The sequence below is a fragment of the Tinamus guttatus genome, unplaced genomic scaffold, assembly GCF_059628265.1.
Source record: "Tinamus guttatus ecotype Peru unplaced genomic scaffold, ASM5962826v1 Tinamus_guttatus_pri_ptg000142l, whole genome shotgun sequence".
Taxonomy (NCBI): Eukaryota; Metazoa; Chordata; class Aves; order Tinamiformes; family Tinamidae; genus Tinamus; species Tinamus guttatus.
In genome coordinates, this window is record NW_028288676.1 from 75,473 (window position 1) to 94,160 (window position 18,688).

Here is an 18,688-nt window from a genome sequence, read left to right on the forward strand (position 1 = left end):
ATCAAACTGAACACTTCTGCTGGGAGGTGGAAAAAAAAAAATCTTGCACGAAGTAGCTCAAAATCGTAGAAAGTGCCTCCTCCTCCTCTACCGTTTTCTCTCTGCCTGGCCTTTCCAGCAGACAACCCGGCAGGCTCATTCCCCTGCACAGGCCACGAGGGAAACAGCAGCCGCCTGTCAAGGCTGCGCTGCAGAACTCCTGGGCTTAGCAGGAACGCAGCAAAGCAGCCTGCCCTTCTCTCATCGTTACTTCAGCACCAGTTATTCTAGCCCCACAACAAACAAAAAAGCCCAAACACATGCCTAAGAGGACACAAGCATGCAGGAACTTTTCTTCTTGAGAGAAGTATTTATTTCACCTTAATCAGGTCATTCATCAAATTCTTGAAATGTAAAGAAATCTAACTATGCCTTTTAAAGAGTCTCCAATTCCCAATTAACTACTCCTGAAGAAACAGGGTTATATAAATTGGATTAAGGATTAGAAGGTGCCCATAATCTTACATGCATTTGTATTTAATTGATCTGTTTTTCATTTTTCCTTTCAATCATCAGCTACTTCCTCACCTACTCTCATCTTTTTTGCTGCCTTGAAAAATGCCTGAATCATCCCAACTTGGTATTTTGACTGCAGTCTCTTTTGCACCGAAAACAAGCTTCCCTTTTGTTTACAGAGGTTACATAAATTTAAAGCACTGCATAAATATTTTGTAATAGCAATTGCTCCTTGTTGTCTTGCATGCCCGAAGAGTAATGCCATTCAACAACTCTTTGTTGTTGAACTCCCATGACTCTCATGTCATACACTTTTTTAGTCATCTTCTCTCTCTTTCTTCCTGGGCTCCAAAGAACACACTAAAAAAATATTACAGTACTAAAGTACCTGAAACCATGAGGACCCTTCACTGCTTCAAGTGCTCAGATGTTACTTTGAAGAGGCCTTTAGCAAGATAAAATTGAAGATGCTTAGATAAGGATGCACTTCGTCACTCCCGAGAGATCCAGTGTCCAAACAAAATAAGCAGCAGCTGAATTGGACCTTTTGATACTAATTCTTTCTTTTGGGTATGATTTCTATCAGGGCAGAAGAAGAATAACATAAACAGATTCTGCTTATCCCACGTCCTTTTTTAAGAGAATTGCAAATAATGCTCTTGGTTTCACAGAAGATTTATCTATCACATCACCTAAGTTGGAAACACCATGTTCCAGGCCTCATTTCACTTAGGAAGACAAATTCTTCCTCTTAGGGCATATAAGATGTTCTCCATAACAGTGCATTGAAAACAAGAGTAATTCTCGGAGACAAAAGTAATTCAGGATAACCTGCGTATCACTTTCCAAACACACATTTTTATCAATTTTCAGGTACATCCAGGGCACGATTTTGATATCAAGGTCAATAACGTATACGTGTGCAATCCCAGCGACTCCAAAAAACGTCATGCTGAAGTTAGTTAGAGCAGTGTGAGAAAATTTGCATTTATGCCTGAAATGGTGCAGATCATGTTCTGTGGTGGAGCAAGTAAAGGGTGTTTCATTGCCTGTTTTAATTCATGTCAACAAAACCAGGGAGCTACATCTCATCATTGCTATTTACAGGTAGAAATTACCCATTCTCAACTTCCCTTCTCCCACTCCCATTAAAAAAGAAATTGATGTTCCTAGAGCATTTTACATATTGATTCACCCATGTAATTGCTGCTGTTTCAGACTCATCTCTACCCCATCACACAGTGGGGAAGCAATAGCTGTTCCAATAGCTTGGTCCACAAGGGTGTTTTGTTTTCCCCTCAGCCAGATGATGCCACTGACCTTGATTTGACAAGCAGTTGTCCATATGAGTAAAAAAATTACATTTATTCACCTCAGTGCAGACAGCTAGGGTTGCCAGCTCAGAGCAGAACAGCGTATGCGTACACCAGGTTAGATCCCTGCTTGGTGTAAATTTGTGAGATCAGTGGAGCTGTTAGGTACACTTTAGATGAGACTATATCGACTTTAGATGAGAAAGATGCTGCCAGCAATCTAGGCACAGTAGTAGAGCATCACTTCAGGAGGTTCACCCAGAGCTCTCTGCACCATCACCACGTGACCTCTAGACCCTGTCAGAACTCAGCAAATTAACAACACATTTCGCTTTTTAGGATAAAAAATATTAACCACATGATATTCAATAAAAACAATGAATAGCAGTCCTAGAACCAACGTACAAATAAGCAAATAAGGCACAAAAAGGCCATGGAAAATGCCTCCCTCTGCCACAAGGACAATGCTGCTGAAGAAGTAACAGTGTTCTAGGTTCAGCAGGAAAGCATAAGGATACAGAAAGTATTACAGCCAAAAATACACTGCTCAGAATTCCTCATTACAACTCTTTATAATGTAGGAAGCTCAACTAATTAAAGTTGAACATGAGCACAGTCATAAAGAAGAGTTATACTAGTATTTATAAGACTACTAAAAATAACAGTCAAAGCCAGAATTTCCTAATTTCACCATTGCTGTCTTGCTATATAAATTTAATTAAAGAAAATATAGCATGCAATTCTCTGGGTTGAAGAAGAAGAATTGATAAAATAAAAACAATTAACAAAAGATCATGTGTTTGTAACAAACATCCTAGCTCCTCTCTATTTGCTGTCTTGTTATCTTTACGATTTATTTCCTGTCCCTTTGCCATAAATAGGTCTGGGAAAGAGAAAAGTGAGACAGAGAACCAATTTCATAACTGAAAAGAAAAATATGAAGGAAATGTTATTCAGATTATGGTCTGGGGGAAGCTATAAAGGTTGCTGGCTCCAATCAGGGAAGCACGCCATCAACGTATCTCCCCTGCACACGTATTTCCCAGAAATTAGACACTGATATATTCTTGCCAAATGGGCTCTGTCAGTTCCTTATGTTACCTTGGTCATTTATTCCTCTTTTTTTCCTGCTTCCCTCAGCTAAGAATGACACAGAGCAAATATATTTAAGAATAAATAACTAGATTTCGCTGGCTGTGTTTTTAAGGACTCAAGGCAGGAAAGCCAAAAGAAGGAACTGTGATAGGAATTAAGTTAGTGAGGCTGGAAGTCACTGCCCTGACAGTAAGAACGGGAAGTGACATGTTTTAGAGATTCACGTTAAAGATTCTTCCAAGAAACTGAGCTGTGAGTCAACAGAAACAAATTCCCCTGCAGCTGCAAAGCCTCAGAGGAATGGCCTTTTGCAAAGGTTTGCAATAGTCTGAGGCATGCTATAAGAAAACTGCAATGGGTCCTCTTGAGAAACCTCTCTGAACATAGTGGGAGCAGCGAAGGGGAGGGATATGTGCTTTTATGCCTTCCTTGTGGATACATATAGCCACATCAGTTTTAAAAAAGGATTTCCATTTGCATTGCATTTCTTAGGCTCACGAGTTCAGTGCCTCTAGGAAGCTTTCGGGCACAGCGCGAGTGACTAGGTAAGAGTCTCTCCGTGTTGAGGGCTGGGCAAGGACGGTGGCGCATTCCAGGACAGCCCAAAGCTCTCCTGGAGCCCAGTCCAACACGCAGCTATCCTCAGCAATCGGATGCTAGGTCATATTCACATTTCCACTACAATGCCGTTCCATTTCAGTAGCTCAGCATCATCTGGTCTTCTCCGTTCATGACAGTGTGACACCACCAGCTAAATATCGCTCAGATAGATAATTAGTCAGGACCATTTGCCGTGCCAAGGGCCCCTCAGCTTTTTTTCCCACCAACAGGACGGGGACATTCTGTAGTTAGCAGGGCCTCCGTGAACGAAACTTGGCCATTCTTTAGCTGTCTCTATTAGTGGATGCTCATGTTTGCAAATTGTTCCCTTTACGCTTTCTCCCCTATTCAGGGCACCTATAAACTTAGTTACTGTTTGGTTTTATTCAAGCAACAGTCAACAGCAACAATAAGCAGCTGGATACTGGTCTCCTACATAGCCTTTGCTCACGGCAGGTCACATCCTAGGGTGCCCTGGACTCCCAGAACAAGTGAGGCCCTCCCAGCGCAGTGGAAAGCCCTCCCTAAACTGAAAGGGGACATTTCAAAGCACATTTAAGTGTTCCATTCTCCTTCGACAATTGCCTGCTCTATATGCAGGAGCAAGGCATTTGACAAAGTGTGTATTTGCAGAAATGTGAAGCTTAGACTCAATGGTATACACTTCTTGCACATACTCTTAAAAGTGTTCCCATTAGAATAAAACAGAGAAAAGGAAAAGGCGTTTTTAAATTATCTTAATTTCTGTGGCATACACAGAGTCCAATTATTATAGCAAGAAAGAAATCCCCGGCCTACTACATGTGTGGACCTTTCATGGCATTTAAATCTATGACAAACATTCAGTCCTTTGTTTTCCTGTACAGGCCTGTGTATTCATCACTAAGCCTAAGCACTTTATATAAAAGGCTTAGCTATAAATAGATTTAGGCCTGAGCCATTGCTCATAAAGAAACCACTTCTATTTGTTCTTCACTCTTGCTTGGAGCTTTAGCATCGCAGTCTGGGAGCTGCCACATTATTTAGAGCTGGTATACAATCTGATTTCTTCTGTACATCTTCCATGACTCCCATGGCTCTAGGATATATTTTTCTATTTACATTTAAGGAGCTGCTGACTCCTAGGTTTCTAATTTTCCTCTGTATTCCTCTCTTTATTAATAAATCATAAATACTGCTGGCTGGTGTGATACATAAGTTAATTAATTTTGGCCTAGCAACAGACTGCATACCCAGGAAAGACTCTAAACAGATACATCACTTGACCCGATTAACTTTTGTACAATTAATTGCAGTGAAAGAGACTTACCAAAAGAATTCAACTCAAATTTGAAGAATGGTCATATCCCAAGACCATCTGATCATCCTGCAGCTGACAGTCAATACAACTAGGCACAGGATAACTAGGTTCTTAACGTCAGAGGAGGGTTTGCATCTATCCCCCCACCCTGCTGCCTTGCTCTTTGGTGCATTTCCACTCTCACACTTGTCTGTCAAGGATTTTAAAAAAAACATTAAAAACAATGAAACTTTAGTTGTATTTGAGCAGAACACCTTACAAAGATCTGGAATCTGGAGTTTTCTGTTTGCTGGCACACACCTCTCTTCTAGATCCCTCCTGTACACGCATGTGACCAGCTCAGAAGAAATGCAAACAGGCTCTGGCTTTCAGTGCCTCAGTCCATGAGCAGCCAGCCCACCACACAGCACATTTTAGTGGCACTGCTAAAACACAGCACAAGAATTCAAAGAAAGGAGACAAAAAAACTAAAGTTGCAGATGATCAAAATGTTGTAAGCTTGGATGCCGGGGAAAGTCATGCCAGCTGCAATGGAGAAACTCGGGCTAAAAGGAAAACAAGCAGGAAAAAAGGCATGAAAAAAGAAAGGAGAGAGTTCATCTTCTAGTCTAGTTTAAGGAAACCAGGGCACAGCAAGAGACACATTTTACAAATACAGCCGAACTTTCTCTCTTGTCCCTACTGACCTGAAACCAATCTGCACCAGCAACCTACAGACAGCTGCCTTAGGCTTTCTTCTGCCAGTCATTGATGCCAGTCAAATGATGGAGCTAGCCAATCCATCATTTTCTGTTTTGTAGCATGGATCAGTTTTTCCTCTGCGTTTCACATTCCTTTTGATGTTTTCTAGGATCTGTAGCTATTTTTGTCCCCTTTCCCTAGTACTTGCAGTCTCTTGCACAGCTTATTTTTAATCTCTTTTCATTGTTTTTCCCGCAGTTGATTTTGATTTCTTTCACTGCAGATAGCATGAAATGCATGAATCTTTTCAGCTTCCCTTTTCTCATAGACAAAGCAGCTTAACTAGAACAGCAAATATGACTCTGCTCAAACAGAACCCTTTGATCACAGTGAATCATTCAGGAAATGCCATGACTCTCATTTGTTTTCTAGAAATATTTACACCAAATTAAACAGGGCTGGCTTATGAACCCCCAGTTACATGCCCTATCTTAATGGCCTTTTCACTCACCAGAGGCAGGGGATTCCTGCTTCCCCTTGCTTACTGCTCCCTTGCAGTCCTGCCTGCCCTTTGGACATAGATACACTTTGAGGTGAGCCTTTTTAACTCGCAAAAAAATACTTCGCCTAAAACTCACTTGAAGAAAGAGTTATTTAAGCTGTTACTATTATTATGCTCACAACAGCACTTGCCAAAGCAAAAGAGGCTTTCTGCTCCTTACCAGTGACCTCCACCCATGTTAAATCCTGCGGGTCACTGAGGATCTCAGAAACATCGCATAGAAACATCCAGAGGGCTGTATCACTCTCACCTGTTCAACGCAGGAAACGTGAACCTTGGACCCACACTTTCGTTCCCCTTCTACAGGACAGAAAAATCTTCTTGACTCTACATGCAAAACAGAACAGCAGTAGCTAAAATCTAAGCTAGCTCACTTACTTAAAATCTGCACCTTACATGTCATCAGCTTGAACAGCAACACACAGTTGTATTAAGTACCACAGTGGCAGTAGTGTCGGCAAGCTGCCCTCCAAACCCAGGCATACCCCACAGTTTATATAATGACTTTTTCAGCTATATGTCTTTGGCACATTTTGGAACAAAGAGAGGTTTGCTCCCAAGGCAGCAACCACCTCGATGAAAAGAAATGCTCTCTACCACTGGCTTAGCAGAATTAGGAAAGCACATCTGCCTCTCCACCAATAAACAACATTTGGTTTCGCTTTGCAAAACAGGCCTCAGATCCATCTTCTCCTTCCCTAGATGTATTCATTTGACATGGAGTGAACAGAAATCATTCTTGACGGCACAGAGCAGTCATCCTGCCTTCACTCTAGGGAGCACAGAGCGCTCAGAGGAGACGTTCACAGGGATGTGCAATTGCAGGGCTCCCACAGCCATTTCAGCGCTTGCAGCAACCGTTGCCTGCAGGCTGCAGCGTGGATCATGCCACGGAGAAGCAAACCCCGCTGCAGACCAGCCCCTCATCCCAGCACGCGGGTTTCGTCACGCTGGGACGAGACTTGGAGCCTCAGTCTGTGTTTCAGCTACGCTGCCGCTGCAGGGCGGTTGTGTGTCTGGAGGTATTGGAAGGAATGCAGGTCGCTCAGCACTGATGACTTCTAGGAGTGTCTTGAGCTACCATATTGACTCAAGACCTGCATCTTCAAGAAGCAGAAATCAGAAGGATCTAGGAATCCATTCATGGACACCTAGTACAAGCCAGTTCTCAGTATTAGGAAATATTTTTTGTTCCCACAGTAAATACTTATACACAAGCAAACTGATAATTATATGCATCGATGAATATACAAAAAAAAATTTCAGGTATCCAATATGTAAATATTTACTTATTGAAGGCTATGTACTTTTTTATGCAAAGAAAAAAAATGAGGCATTTGTAATCTGCTCCTATTGATAGCACCTAACTAACTTCAAATAATTTATTTATTGTATTCCATGAAACTCCATTTTTGTGCATTTTGCCACAGCACTAAGGCTTTTCAAGCACCCCCACGTCAACTACTTTATGCCGGCAAAATTGATGCAATTGTTCCAGCTCCAACCCCCCACCTCTTCAGGGCAAAGGGGTTTAGAGTATTGCTTAAAAGAAAGGCCAAGTTCACTACCGAGACGTGCGCACCTTTGTTTTTAGTCAAGACACGTATTTGGGGGTCTGGGGTGCAGCAGGGAACAGGCAGAATAGCTGTTTCACCTATCTACTTATATTAAGGAGCTTAATGTCTTCTTATAACTAACCAAAGAGAAAAGCATTGACAATACCCTGTAGTCTCAAAGAGCCTTAACTCAATCCACAACAATACTGTACAAAGCACTTTGGAAATGATTTCCATTCAGCGTTGCCTGAAATGAATGAGGAAAGATACTGAATATACTGATATTTAGGGCAACTTGACAAAGGAGCTGAAATGCAGCCTTTTAAATTCTGCCTGCTATTTGCTGAACGCAGGCCTTTGTTCCCTCTATCTGCACATACAAGGTGAGACTTTCAGCACAAATCCAGACTGCAGCCAGCTTGGCCTTGCAAAGGGGCTCCTACTCCTAAAGTTTTTCAGTACACTTCAGTACCCACCCTTACTGAAGTGCACTCGCAGAAGTTGGGGTATTTGCAAATAGCTAACAAGGTTTCTGCACACAAATACACCTTCTAATGAGGCAAGGATGATTAAGAGCAAAAACGCAGATGCAAATTTAAAGGGTATTTGACTATTTTATCTTTTGTGACTCCACCATAATTATTTTCTGAGAGTATTAATCATTAAAGCAATGGTAATTGGGAGGATGGTTTCAAAGGCATAAAATCTTAACATCGGATTTTACACCTTTGAATACTCTCCTTAGTTTATCCCAATCTCACAGGAATCAGTTTCATGTCTTCGAGACTTTGGCACAGCTTTTTTCTCTCTAATTACAGGATGAAGGGAAATGCAAGCCCCTCGAAATAACAAAGTTGGAAGGAGCAGAAATTGGAGTTGACACCAGTCTGGGCAAACCATTTGTTTTTAAGTGCATACCTCAAAGTGGAAGTAGGATTTTCTACTTCTGTGCAACTTCTAACCAAGAAATGAAGAGGTAAGTGGGCATGCAGTTTGCAAGGTCAATTTTATCATTTGCACCTGAGGAGAGGGGGCGTTGAAAATTCTGGAGTTATGTTCACAAACTCTACCCTAGTCAATAGCAAAAAAACCCTGTCAGGTACTTATGGGAAGGATGGTGGTTTTGATTTTCACTTGCACAAGTCTCAAGAACTCGGATACATAGCTTTTTTTGTTGCTGTTGTTATTCGAATGAGAAAAGAAATACCTTTCTCATCAAGTCTCCCAACATCCATGCTCTGTTCAAGCTTTCCCTGCAAGCTTCATTTTGGTGATCTCCATTAAAAACACCACTGCTTCCATATTCTCAGTCCCTTACCTGCATTTCTTCATTCAAATCAGTTGTACATCTTCCTACAAATCTAAACTAGCTTATCTGTCATTTCACACCAAGAGCCTATCTTGTGCCTAGCAAAGCCTGCTCAAGTAATAAATGCAGTCCCATCTTCCACTTCCCTTTTGGTTATGCCAGAGCATTTATTATTTCTGCATTTTAAAACAGGCAGTCCACAAAAGCATAGAGGCTCCGATAAGAGTCACTGTGTTTGGGGTTGCCTTAGAGTGCAACAGATTTTACAACAGTCTTTCTCCCTTTCCTGAAGTTTGTAGCTGAGTTAAAACAAGAAAGACCGCAGCCATGCAAAACTCAGACAGGTAGCAAGTTTTTAGGGTTTTCTTTCAAAATATCCCCAAATCTAGTCTCTTTTTCGTTGTTTTATTCTATCAGAAATATAAAGATATGAAGCAGATGATATTTGCTAGGATAGATACTGTAAAAAACGGAGGGATGAATCAGTACTTGCACTGCAGTGACTGCTGTAATACATGAGCATTTCCCACTTCTGTTCCCATACGAGCCACAGCTCACAAGCAAACACTTTGCTAATAGATAACCATTTTGTAACTTCCAATTGCAGGCTGCTTTTAGGCTTTTCACAAATTCTTTATCTACATCATAACAAGGACACCAGAAAAACATAATGTGAAGACATTGCAACATGTCAGGCTAAAATTTATAGATTCACCTGCTTGCAACAGTGCCCTAATTTACTATAACATCTTATACACCAAGCTATGAGAGGTATTTTCTGAGAGTTAGAAACATTTGTTTAGAATTAATCCACTACTTATCTATTCTGAAGTCTTGAATCTGTCCTGAAAACTGCACATCCCTTTAAAAGCTGTCTACATCAGCAAGATTTCAAAGAGGCAGTGAAATACACACATTCTGTTCTACCAAGCTAAACCATTTTCATCTCTGGTCGTTTTATAGGTGGTTGGAGGCCATGGATAAAGCGGCGCATCCTGTCCACCAGGTAATGCTTTATTTATACTCGAAGCAGGCTGTGTAAAGGAGACTGTGCAGCAGACACATATACCCTGGGCACCCGGAGGCGCAGGCAGCGGCGAGGATGCTGCTGGGACACGAAATCAGCTCCAACCTAAAAGCCATAGACTCCCATTATAGCGCCGCGGCAGATGCGCTTGGCTGCCATATGGTAGAAGGAATCAAAATGTTCCCTGTCTAGATATCAGCAGCTTGAGGCTGATTCAGAAACATAACTCAAAACGGGGGTAGCCGTGCTGACGGGGGCAGGGTGGGAAGGGGGCTGGGCACAGTGGAGAGAGGACTCACCAGCACGTGCTCCATGCCGAATTCCACCCAGGCCGAATAGCAGGAATTAAGGGTGTAAAAGGCTATATCTGCTTAAGTATTCCCTGCACGTCTGCCTTGAGTGCAAGCTACCCGATTTTTGAGGCCATACATTGTCACTTCTGGCAGAATATTAGAAGGTGGGTTTTTCTTGGAGTTGTTCTTTTTGGTATTTTTAGAGAGGAAAAACATACCGCAGCCAATGACCCTCACACATCGCCCCGCGCCTCACGTAGCTCTGCTCCCTAAGGGTCCCTGTGGCCTCAAACCAGGCCCAGCTTCCCCCACGCTGCAGGGCTCGTTCTGGTGGCTCCGTGGGTAGGAGCAACCCCTACGTGCAGGGGGGCTAAAGCTACCTCAGCCCTCCCTTTCCCAGTGAAGTGCCCCAGAATTTCTATGCTTTTTTCCTAAAGAGAGACCCATCTCTATAAAAATAGGCTGCTCATCAGTAAGGCAGGTTTTTAATAGCTACTGATCCAGCTTGTCTCTTAGCAGAAAGAATGTGAGGCCCAAATACAGAAAGTATTAATGTTTTTCTCAGAGTAATACCATCAGTAAAGGGAGAAAAAAAAAAAAAAGAAACTGACCTAAAAGAAAATCAATAAAAAAAATAAGAAAATTGCAATTTACAAAGGATATCATATGTTAATGCAGAAGGAGGGGAAAATAGATACATAGATTTTACTTTCCTTCTTCTCTCAACTCAGGCCACATGAATAAGTAAGTCCTCCAAGCAGTATGCTGCTTTAGTGATAGTTTTCCAGACACTGAAAGGAAGTATTTGTTGTTTCTCTATTACCGTTTGCACTGGAATAAAATCACGTGGGCATACATTTCTTCAATTTCAGTTTTCATATGAGATTATCAGGGAAAGACATAATTTATGCCCAAGTTTATCTGACCTGGCAGTATTTTAAAAGTATACGAAAGAATCCAGATATTTGAAATAAGAGGAATAAATCATTTAAAATACTACATATGCCCAAGCCAAAATAACCAAAATAAATAAATAAATAACCTGAGACAAAAACTAGGAAAAACACACACACAAAAAGAAAGAACACATTAAAAAAAAAAGAATCTTTTGTGTAACATGCAAAAAATACCTGTAAAGTAAAAAGGTTCGACTTCACACACATAAAACACCCTTAGGCACAGTAAGTTGGCTCCTTTCCCTGCTACTGAATCTTATTTTTAACTGCTTTATCTTTTTCATCTCCATCTTTTAGGAAATAACATCCTTTTCCTGAGGAAAATTTTGCTTTACTATTTTGCTTTCATCATCTAACTTCTATCCTTAATTAACGTTATTTCCAACTAATTCCTTCCTCCTGTTTTTAACTAGACTTCAGCTGAACAACAGAAAGCTTTTTTTATCCCTATTTAGTACACAATTTCTTACTGAATTTTTAGGATAACTAGAGTACTGCAAGGGGAGGCTTACAACATAATGATTTAACAGACTAATATACCAAAACTATGGCCCCAGCAAACCGACCAGGGCACGAATACACCTTCAGCCACTCAAGTCATCTACTGAACTTTGCTGCAGTAAATCCCAGGAGGTTTCCTGTTCACAGCAAAGAATCCAGCTAGCTATATATTTTTTCAGGTCTTTTCTCCATCACTGACTTGTCAAGTGGAAGAAAGATAGCATAAATAAATGCAAAGGAGAGCCCTGATGGAAACAACCGGGACACTATTGGGATTGCACATATTCTCCCCATGGACTTCAAATGGCAGAATTGATGCAGAGTTCAAAACACACATTGTGTCTGTGTATATATATAGTATGTATATTTCAGACAAACAATACACAGTAGGTTTTGTTGCAGAGGCCTTTTAGATTTAAAGGAGGAGAAGAAATAGAAATGCTTTAATCTCATGCAAAACTATTTGCTTCTAATTTCTACCTGATTTTTTGAACAGCTTTGAAATATTATTTTATCTACTGCCAGAACGTTTAAGTTAGATGCAGAAAAGACAGGCCATTATTTTAAGAATAAAGAAGCTAGTCACTACTTGCCATTGTAAAGCATATGTTTTTAACTGCACTTTCAGAGTTGTTGACTTTCCAAGTTGCTCTGACAAGAAAAGCTAATTCTCTAGCAGAGACCTTGAGTTTGTGTCTTTTCCTAACAGCAGGCCCGCCTTACTTTCCTCCCAGAAATGATTAATCGTGCACTTGCCTTACAGAACCACGTATGGGTGGACGTCACGCTGCATAACACAGCGCTGCCGCCCCTGGCTATCAAGAACCCCGAGTGCCTCGGGCTCCTACACCAGCTGGACAGGAGCAGGGACGTGTGGGTTCAGCACTACTGCATCCTCAAGGACGGCTGCTTGTACTTCTACGCCACCCTCCGCTCCACACCCGCCCAAGGTATGGATGAGTCCTGGACTGCAAGCGCCTGGCGAAGCAGGAAGGCTTCACCGCTCTTTCAAAATACAGTTTCAGGCATTCATGAAATCCTGAACAGCAAATTCACTCTAACAATTCTGTAAAGGTCTGGGTAGGGAGTGCAAACTTGACCTGTTCTCCACGGTCCTATCTGCACCCTGTACTGCCTGAATTCTTTCCCCAACACAGGTAACCAGGACCACGTGCACTCAACCTCAAAAATGAGCAGGCAGCTGTTTCCACAGAGGGACCTCATTGCTGGCAACCGGCTGCCTGCCTCACCAGAGGAAGGAGAGATGTTATTAAGGAGGGCTGGTTCCACCACAGCTAGGCCCTTTCCACGTGGCCTTGGCCAAGAAGCTCCACCCAGTGCTAGGACAGGCTCAACCATGTGCAGCTGGAGGCCCTGCCGCAAGGGCTGCCCCTCACGCTTGGCAGCAGGTCTGCGACAGGCGCCCCAGTCACAGCGGAGGGCATCGGGCCAGGCTTTGGGGACAGCAAAGTGAGGCTATGTGGGGTCAATCACAGTGACCTTGCAGCACAGGAGCACAGGTTCTAAATGCTGGGAAGAACCTAGAACAAGCATAGCTCTGAGAAAAATGGAGGGGTTATTTTTGGTTTTGTTTTTCAAAAAGGAGAGGGGTCTCAGGGAGAGGGGATTGGTCAGGACCTATAATTTCCCCTTTCCTGGCCTAAGGAAGTTGGCAAAGAGCAGAGTCAAAAAGGAAATGCTGTTTAACTTACTGCTTGCCAGCCAGCTTTCGGGTCAAAAGGAGGAAATTAGGGTTTATTCATTTTCCATATGATCAGGCAAGAGGCTTACTGTTTTGTAGTCTTTCACATGTACATAGCACTTTCATCTACAAAAGGCCATACATATGAAATGATCAGTGATTTCCTACCCATCCGAAACTGAGGCTCAAAGATTTGTGGAAAGTTAAGCAATGAATCAATGGAAAGGCAAAAATCAGCTATTATATATTTATGACATTCCAGCCCATGCTAAATATGCCTCTTCAGTGTTTAAACAACCTACAACATACAAATGCTTCCATACTGCAGTGTTTTCTTGCTATTGCAGCTCTCCGTAAATGTCATGAAGAACGAGGTCTGTGTAATGCCTCTGCTTCCCAGTTAGCTGGTGTGGCCCTCAGCGGTGCTCCTGGTGCTTCGAGCCTAAGGGGGTTCGAAGGATCAGCACTAGCCCCGAGGTTTTTTGCTTTAATTTACATCATTGTAGTTTTTCAAGGAAAATAAAAGCTAGAGAAAAATATTTTACCCCTTTTAATATTATATGACAAGCTAGCTTATTTCTGGAAAGAAATCATTAAAATTATATTGTTGATTGTTTGCTGCCCAGAGTGAATGCCTGGAAATTGGGAAGGCTTTATATGGTCGCCGTGCTGGAACTGCACATACAAGCTGAATTGCCATATAGAATGCATATGGAGCCCACTCCATGGTGCTAATATTCTTCTCATCTAAGTCTCCAATTCATATTTCACTTTTATTTTGGATGAATTAGAAGACAGACTTAGATATCTATTATTTTAATGTGCATAAAATGGTGGTCTAAAGTAGCCAACCATTCAGTGAAACTTTCAGGGTCTACCTGAAGCAGCCTCAAGGTTTATTTGACTAAAATTAACCCCCTGAATCTTGGAAAGTCTTGGAAAGTTGTCAGGACTGGAATTTTGTGCACAAGTAGGACACAGCAAGGCCACTCTGAAAATTCACATCCACTTTCTTTCTCAATCTTAACTTTTATCATGGCTTTGCTTTAACATAACTTTAAGTATAGCTATACTTCAAATAGTGATACAACAATGTCACTTTCTTACTAAACAGATTTCCTATTTCTGTAGTCGCATTAACACCTGCTGATTTTAGGGACATAAAATGTATTTTTATAGCTCCATATTCCCATTATATCTGTCAAGCCAGTACTGCCAAAACAGAGTGAGCTGGAGTGAGTTTTCATCATGCAACAGAATGGTTTCTTAAGTTCCATTAACTTGACAGTCAGAACAAATGGGAGCATGAGCATTACCAGAGGGGAAATTCAGTGCGCAGCAAAGAAAAAGCTCACCTCCTCTACACTGCTTTTCACCAAAGCCTGGGCCTTGCCTAAGGAAGACAAGGGGCAAGGCTGCAAGAATTCGGCTGACCTCACAGGGCTCCAGGTGAAGCTCAAACCTGGCAGCTGCGGAAAAGGGAAAACTGGCTCATTTATAGACAGAACACACCTGATCAGGAAATTTCGTAGTCACCATAAAAATTGAATTGTACATTATTTTTGATATTATTTCGAATTTGGGGGATAAAGCTAAGCTCTTATATTGTTCAGGGTTTCACTTTATATGTGAATTGTGTAAAGGGGATACACCCAAAGAATCTGCAAGAATTGTCAGGATGCTTGTAGTTGACAGTAATTTCATAAACGGTGCATGAGACCCAGCGTAAGCTTTTCTTTCTGTCCAGGTGGCCTTTATCTACAGGGCTATGTCGTGAGTGAACAGGCTTTGGGCTCCAAGAGATCTGTAATTGAACTCAAACCTCCATCAGAAGAGTTTAAAACCTTCTACTTGTGTGCGGAGAATATGAATGAAAACAAAAGGTAAACTGAACACTTTTTTTTCTGTTCCTTCTGCCAAGAATTCAGGAAAGCAGGAGCACTGCTTTAGTTTGGGAAGATCTAGCAACAACTTTTCATTCTGTTTTCACTTGTTCCCCGCCAGATTTCCCTTCTAGCTTTAGTCACACTGCAGTACAATATGTTGGCACATGTGAGTCATCAGCTCCGTTATTGTGGATGTTGGAATTACAGCGGGGCTCAATTGCAGAGAGAGGAGAATTGCAGAAAGGAAGCTTGATGGGGGGTCCTTCCACAGTGGCGCGTGGGTGATCACTCCAAACGGAACAACTATGGTACCTTTCACTAGAGAAGCTCTAACGAATGAGAAGTACATCCTCCTCATCCCCAAGGGTGATTTACTTCCAATAATGATCGCTGGAATTGAAAAAGAAAATTGGTCTGTGAAATCATTTTCTAAAGGTGAATTCCATCATCATAATGCAGCCAAATTCTAAATGCTGTCAGTGGGAATTCGCTTATAGAAAGCCTACTAATTATAGGATTTGTGTTTTAATTTAATGAGCAAAAGGCAAAGCTATTCAGTGTTTTGGAAACTGGTGTTGAGACATGTTGCAGTTATACTCAACTCCTTCATTTCATGCCTCTCCCCAATCCACTCACTATCAGCACACACAGAAGCAGGACTGTACAAACACCATTTGTAACAGACATGTTTCAAATGCAAGGAAAATGCATTATGTAATACTCAGTCACAGACAGCTGTTGGTCTTTCCTTTCTTCTAGGTGGATTACAGCTTTGAAAGCTTCAATTAATAAATGGTTACCTCTACACCAGGCAATTCAAGATTTCATGAACAGACCACTGGAGGAGACAAGGATGTGAGAAGAAAGGTCATTTTCCCCTCAATTTCTCTTTTTCATTTAAAATTTCATGCTATGTCTTTTAATGACTCATGTCAAAAAATGCTCTAGCGAGAGGTAATCTTTAGCATTGCTATACATTCACATCTTTTGTAAGAATTAGTAAATAAAAGCAAAGCAATGTTGCCTTCTCTGTAATGTTTTTTATTTTGTGCTTCTAGTCAACTCTAAGGTCCCTCTGCCAAGGATAAATTTATTTTGGCTTTACACACTGAACTGTCTTCAACATATACCTGATGTAGCCAAAGCAGAAAGCACTGGATTTCAGCATATATGTATATTGTTCCATCTGATGTTTTATAGATGCATCATTTTTTATTTTGCAAACACAACCCTTGCAAAGATTTCTGTTTTTTCCCCCCAGCTGTTTCATGTCTGGGTTTGCAATGAAGTCTCTAAAGGGTGCCAAGCTCAAGGTAGGGACAGACCAAACTGATTTGAGAGGGTAACATTACAGCATGACTGGAGGAATGGAATAAATTTGTATGAATGTTTTATGTTATATTTCATATTAACATAAATTTTAATTTTAAAATAGTTTTGATTTGGCCATCTTCCATCAGAGTACATCGCATTTATGGAGACAAATTGGTTTGAGATTCCAAGACACTGTTTCCTCCCAAGTTAGCAGCAAGAGACAGCACCATAAATGTTCATAAGGATGTCCAGGTTAGACATCACCGGTGATTACAGCTGACCATGTACATGGTATTATGCATTATTCTGTAATATTAAAATAATTCTTCCAATGAATCTGAATATTCAATTTCCAAACTTTCCAAAATAGGAATTCAAATACAATAATAGATTAGTTCCAGTTACTAACTGAACCAACATGCTAATTAAATATCTCACCTTAAAAGATGTACAATTTAATGCTGCTGCAAAGTACAGAAAGGAACACAGGGCTTGGTTACAGAGAAAAATAAAAGCCAATTCATGAACTTCTATTACAAGGCTGTGATGCCTGATATTTTGTCAAAATCCTTAGACCTTCAGATCACATGAACACACCAGAACCTCAGCCTCTGTCTCGCCCTTACTGTCAGCCTGAAAATACGAACCATGACGACAAAAACAAACAAAATACTGAAAGGCAAGTGGAGCTCCCCCATCCACCACAAATGTATTTTTTTAAGCCTCTCTACATTGAAGCCAATATGGGGAAGACAAAAATCATTAGGTTTAAGTGCTGGAAGCAGTAGTACTTCAAAGAAAGTAGCTAACAGTCTAAGACATTTGCAGCAATGGTTCGAATGGTTTAATTCAAAAATAAGAACTGATAACTGAAAAGCATAAGCGCTTTTCTCAAAAGCATGCACCAACCCCAAAACACGTTAACACAGTTAGCTCAGAGCACACATTTGCACCAAGTTAAATGTATCTGAAAGCAAGTAAGCTTCGGCATCATGGTCCTGTTCCACATTTATCTCCGTGTTTTGAAATATTCATGTTCAGAAATGACTTCCAAATTTCCACTTTTAGAACAAGCCCCGTAGCCAGTATAAACTACTACTTTCCCTTACTCTTTTACCTGGGAAAGAGCAACACGCCTGACCATGCCCTGCCTGGGCCACGTACAAGTGCTGTTGACCGGAGACTGACAACCAGTTCTCCAAATAGGATGCCTGTTTGGAGCTAGGAAGCAGAAAAAGAGCAATAGGTAAAACAAATGCAAACAAATCAAAACAGGACAAATGCATTCTCCCCATTAAAAAACAATAACAAAAGTGAGCAGAGCAGGGTTTGCTGGCACCCCTCAGTGGACTTGGACGGGCTCAGATCTGACCTCCCTTTGGGACCTAGTTGTTTCTTCAAGTAGGGCACTGGAAACACTTCTCCACTTTAGCAAGTGCCACCAAAGCCGTCCTCAGACGAAACGACAGCATCACCACGTAGCCTGTTTGTGCAAGGCTTTGAAGACACATGCGATAATATACGTGGCACGACAAACTGACAGCGACAAAAGCCTCAGCAACCTCAATAACAAGGTGCAAAAAGAAATGTGCTGTTCATCGCGGGGACCGGCTACGGGGCAAGGCCTTTTCACTTATTATCGCAGCAGATTTTCATCAGCTTTAAAGTCCTTCATAAATCAGAGAAAAAAAATCTCATGCTTTGACTCCACAATTCCAATAAAGTATTTGAATATTATATTAGTGACTTGTGCTTTAATTTGGAGCATGCAGCAAATATGAGCACTTGAAAATGTGCTTCCTCGTGGTTGGTACAAGTCAAAACTGCCTCAAAAATGTCTCAAGTGAAGTCAGTACGATGACAGCACTATAAAAATGTGCAGGTAAAGGAAGATTCAAGCCACAGTTTATTTCTGTTGGAAAGCAATGTGTTTACATACCAGATGTTTTTGGTCTTATACGTAAATGGGCAGTAGAACAGTTTATTGAAATCCCTCATTTGGATGAATTTTATGGAAGATTAGTCTCTCTTTTTCTGTGATTTTTACACTTCCAAAATTTATAAAATGCGTAAAAAAAAATAGTACTAATAAGTTTTC

At 41.2% G+C, this 18,688-nt stretch overlaps 1 protein-coding gene across 1 annotated transcript in view; it reads left to right on the top strand.

Moving 5' to 3' along the window:
- The window catches only part of LOC104565558 (uncharacterized), a 32,331-nt gene extending 16,159 nt beyond the window's left edge, over positions 1-16,172 (top strand). The window contains exons 8-12 of the mRNA XM_088521989.1: positions 8,421-8,578; positions 9,875-9,917; positions 12,452-12,638; positions 15,138-15,273; positions 16,036-16,172. Coding sequence (XP_088378115.1) covers positions 8,421-8,578; positions 9,875-9,917; positions 12,452-12,638; positions 15,138-15,273; positions 16,036-16,135 — 624 coding nt within the window. The 3' untranslated portion in view covers positions 16,136-16,172. The remainder of the gene's footprint in view (positions 1-8,420; positions 8,579-9,874; positions 9,918-12,451; positions 12,639-15,137; positions 15,274-16,035) is intronic.
- Positions 16,173-18,688: the final 2,516 nt, after the last annotated feature.